This window comes from Poecilia latipinna, unplaced genomic scaffold (genome assembly GCF_001443285.1).
Source record: "Poecilia latipinna isolate Pla-1442-1.1 unplaced genomic scaffold, P_latipinna-1.0 Scaffold2654, whole genome shotgun sequence".
Classification (NCBI taxonomy): Eukaryota; Metazoa; Chordata; class Actinopteri; order Cyprinodontiformes; family Poeciliidae; genus Poecilia; species Poecilia latipinna.
The window spans coordinates 17,433-19,997 of NW_015115270.1; the positions used below are offsets into that span (position 1 = coordinate 17,433).

Consider the following 2,565-nt stretch of genomic DNA (forward strand, 5'->3'; position numbering starts at 1 on the left):
ACCTGTTTTCCTTCTTGGTTCATCAGGAGATAAAATAGGCTAGAAATCTACAATGACCTCTACCCCTGTGGAGATCCTCGCTTCTACAGGGATTAGTGTTGGCGGATCATTGATGTATTAGGGTCCTCACCAAGCTAATTTAAAGCCTCAATACTTATCCATCACAATCAATAAACATGTGTAATGTTGTACATACAGAAATCATAATTCCATATCTCTTTTAGACCTCTTCAGGGGTTTTCCATCAGTATAATTTTGGCTGTGGTTCTATCATGTCATATGGTGCGACCGTGACTTGTCGATAAATAAGGTGTTTTCCATGATACACTAAACACCTACTTTTATCAACTTCCACCTACTTAAGATGCTTAGAAACACATTCTTGAACTTATTCTTATTTTCTGCCAGTTATGGGAGACTCCACCCCGATGAACCCTTCAAACTCCGTGCGTAATTGATTCGACCTGTATTCGTCTTCACCGCTTCATCAATGTGTTAGAACAAGTACTTGTCAATACAGGATGCTGTGCTGGGGGCTAACATTAGTGCACCTAATACTAGATGCTCTGTTTAACTTAAGAAACATGCTCGGTTACCACATGTTTAATACAGTAGAGGTGGGCCAGGAAACAAGTCAATCCTTTTAACGCACGAAAATATAAATACATTTAATTGTGGTGCATTGCTGAGTGGCAACATAGTTTCGAATATCTCAAGCTTTTTGTCTCTCAAACTCTCAGTGTTCCTCTTAGACATCAGCCTGCAGCCTACTCATGAGCCGGGGTCCCCACTCTTGACCAGCTTTCTGGCAATCATGCCCCAGCAAGCATAACTCTTTCTGCAGGGTATCCGGGTCTGATGGGCCCCCTCCTCCTTCTTATTGGATCTCGGGATGGCAGATGTTGAGTCACGCCCAAGAGGATAACAAGCACTCACAAATGGATCATGCACGTCTTCTAGAACTGAGACACTACAATACATCCTGTTGCTTCTCAACAACTTCACATGCTCTTATGTTCGCAATTAAACTTTTATGTCATAAGCAGCATCGCGCGCCTCTGCCGCCTCTTGAACTGCAGTATGGAGCTGTCCTGATCCTTCTCCCTCCACAATTCAGGCTGAACCTCTTGTGTGACCTCTTCAACTTTGACCCCTAGTCACCGGTGGTCCTGCTGGGTTGGAGTATTGCTGTCTGTCGGGCCCACTAGCTCCGTCTTCCATCTCTGCCAGCGGTTTGTTCTGTATTCATCATTTGGACTACCCGCGTATTTGTCTGAATTGACACTTATTGAGCACAGCAAACAACATAAGAGGACAGGATAAGGTTTGATTCTTATCTTTGCGAGGTGAACAGACATTGATGTGCTTTCAGTTACAAACCTCCCGCCGCCCTGAGGCACATTTGTCTGCCCCTCTCTTTTTATTGCATTTAGTATCCCTAATCACAGAGAGCACTGAAACTCTAAGGGTGGGGTAAAGGCACTTCATCATACAGTCACAGTGCATGATTACCATTAACCAATAACATAATCTATCTCTCACTGGCTCGTTTGGTCCTTGACCCAGGATCAGACAGGACAAATTGTGAAGCTCCACGGCGGTGGTTTTGTAGCATTGAAGAAGCCAAGGCATAGGGTTCTGTGTAGAGCTGCTGTCTCTGCTCTTCTTAATAAGGGCCCTCTGGGAAAAGAAAGCAGAATGATTAGCAACATAGAGACATTTCTTAAATGTTTCATCTCATATCAATGTAATCAGAACTGCTGACACAATACCAGTACTATAAGGAACTAAACGATTGCCCTCTTATATAAGTCAAATAGCTTTCTGATCAGCCCCACCGAGTACGTACAAACACAGCTGATCTGATTCTGTGGTATAAGAACCAACTACCTCCTACAGTCTGGATTCAGTCTCTGTCCCGGTGCGTCCATCCAGAGCAACTATGGCCTCTTTGAGCTGCAGAGTCTGAGGGCCAAACTGCGACATTATGGAGCTCTCCGATACCTCAGATCAGGGCTTAGCTGGCATTCAACTATCTGCCGTCGTGGGCTTTTTATACCTGACCATTATATCTTGAATCTATGTGGCCCGTGGCAGCGGTTATATGTCAAACCTAACATCTAACTCTACCGCTAGGTCGCTGGAGCTAAGTCTCTCTTACGCTATCATAAATAAGGTTTTATTATCCAAACGTGTAAATTGTTAATCGCATGTAACCTGTCCCCCATACAACTCATAATGCCGGTTAAAGCTATTATCTGACTTTAATGACCAAATACCTGGGAAATCTTCTCCAATTCCCAGCAGTTTCGAATACCTAGGTTGAGAATTTAACATCAGCCATATTTCCGCACTGTGGTTCTCCATACCGTCTCTCCGGATTTCATCCCCCCTCTCCTGGTGGTCTTCAGGTGTCCCCTTTCGAATACAGTGGCCCGAATGGGGCAGACTTTTGGCTTCTGGAATGACAGAGGCTTAAAGGTGGAACCAATCAGTCCTCCAATGTTATGGAGCATGGAATCAAGTTTTATCCTGCATTGCGCCTCATGCTGATGCTGAGTCGAT

General features: G+C 44.4%; 1 protein-coding gene across 3 annotated transcripts in view; it reads right to left on the reverse strand.

Moving 5' to 3' along the window:
• The window catches only part of LOC106938649 (uncharacterized), a 23,827-nt gene that overhangs the window by 11,578 nt on the left and 9,684 nt on the right, over window positions 1-2,565 (reverse strand). The window contains exons 2-3 of one of the 3 annotated variants that reach the window (XM_015020772.1): window positions 2,370-2,459; window positions 1,355-1,680 (exon numbers count right to left, since the gene is read on the reverse strand). The exons of 1 other annotated variant lie outside the window; for it this stretch is intronic. In XM_015020772.1, coding sequence (XP_014876258.1) covers window positions 1,369-1,680; window positions 2,370-2,459 — 402 coding nt within the window. In that variant the 3' untranslated portion in view covers window positions 1,355-1,368. Of the gene's footprint in view, window positions 1-2; window positions 79-1,354; window positions 1,681-2,369; window positions 2,460-2,565 lie in introns of those variants that run through there. One more of the 3 variants, XM_015020774.1, reaches the window with a different exon arrangement.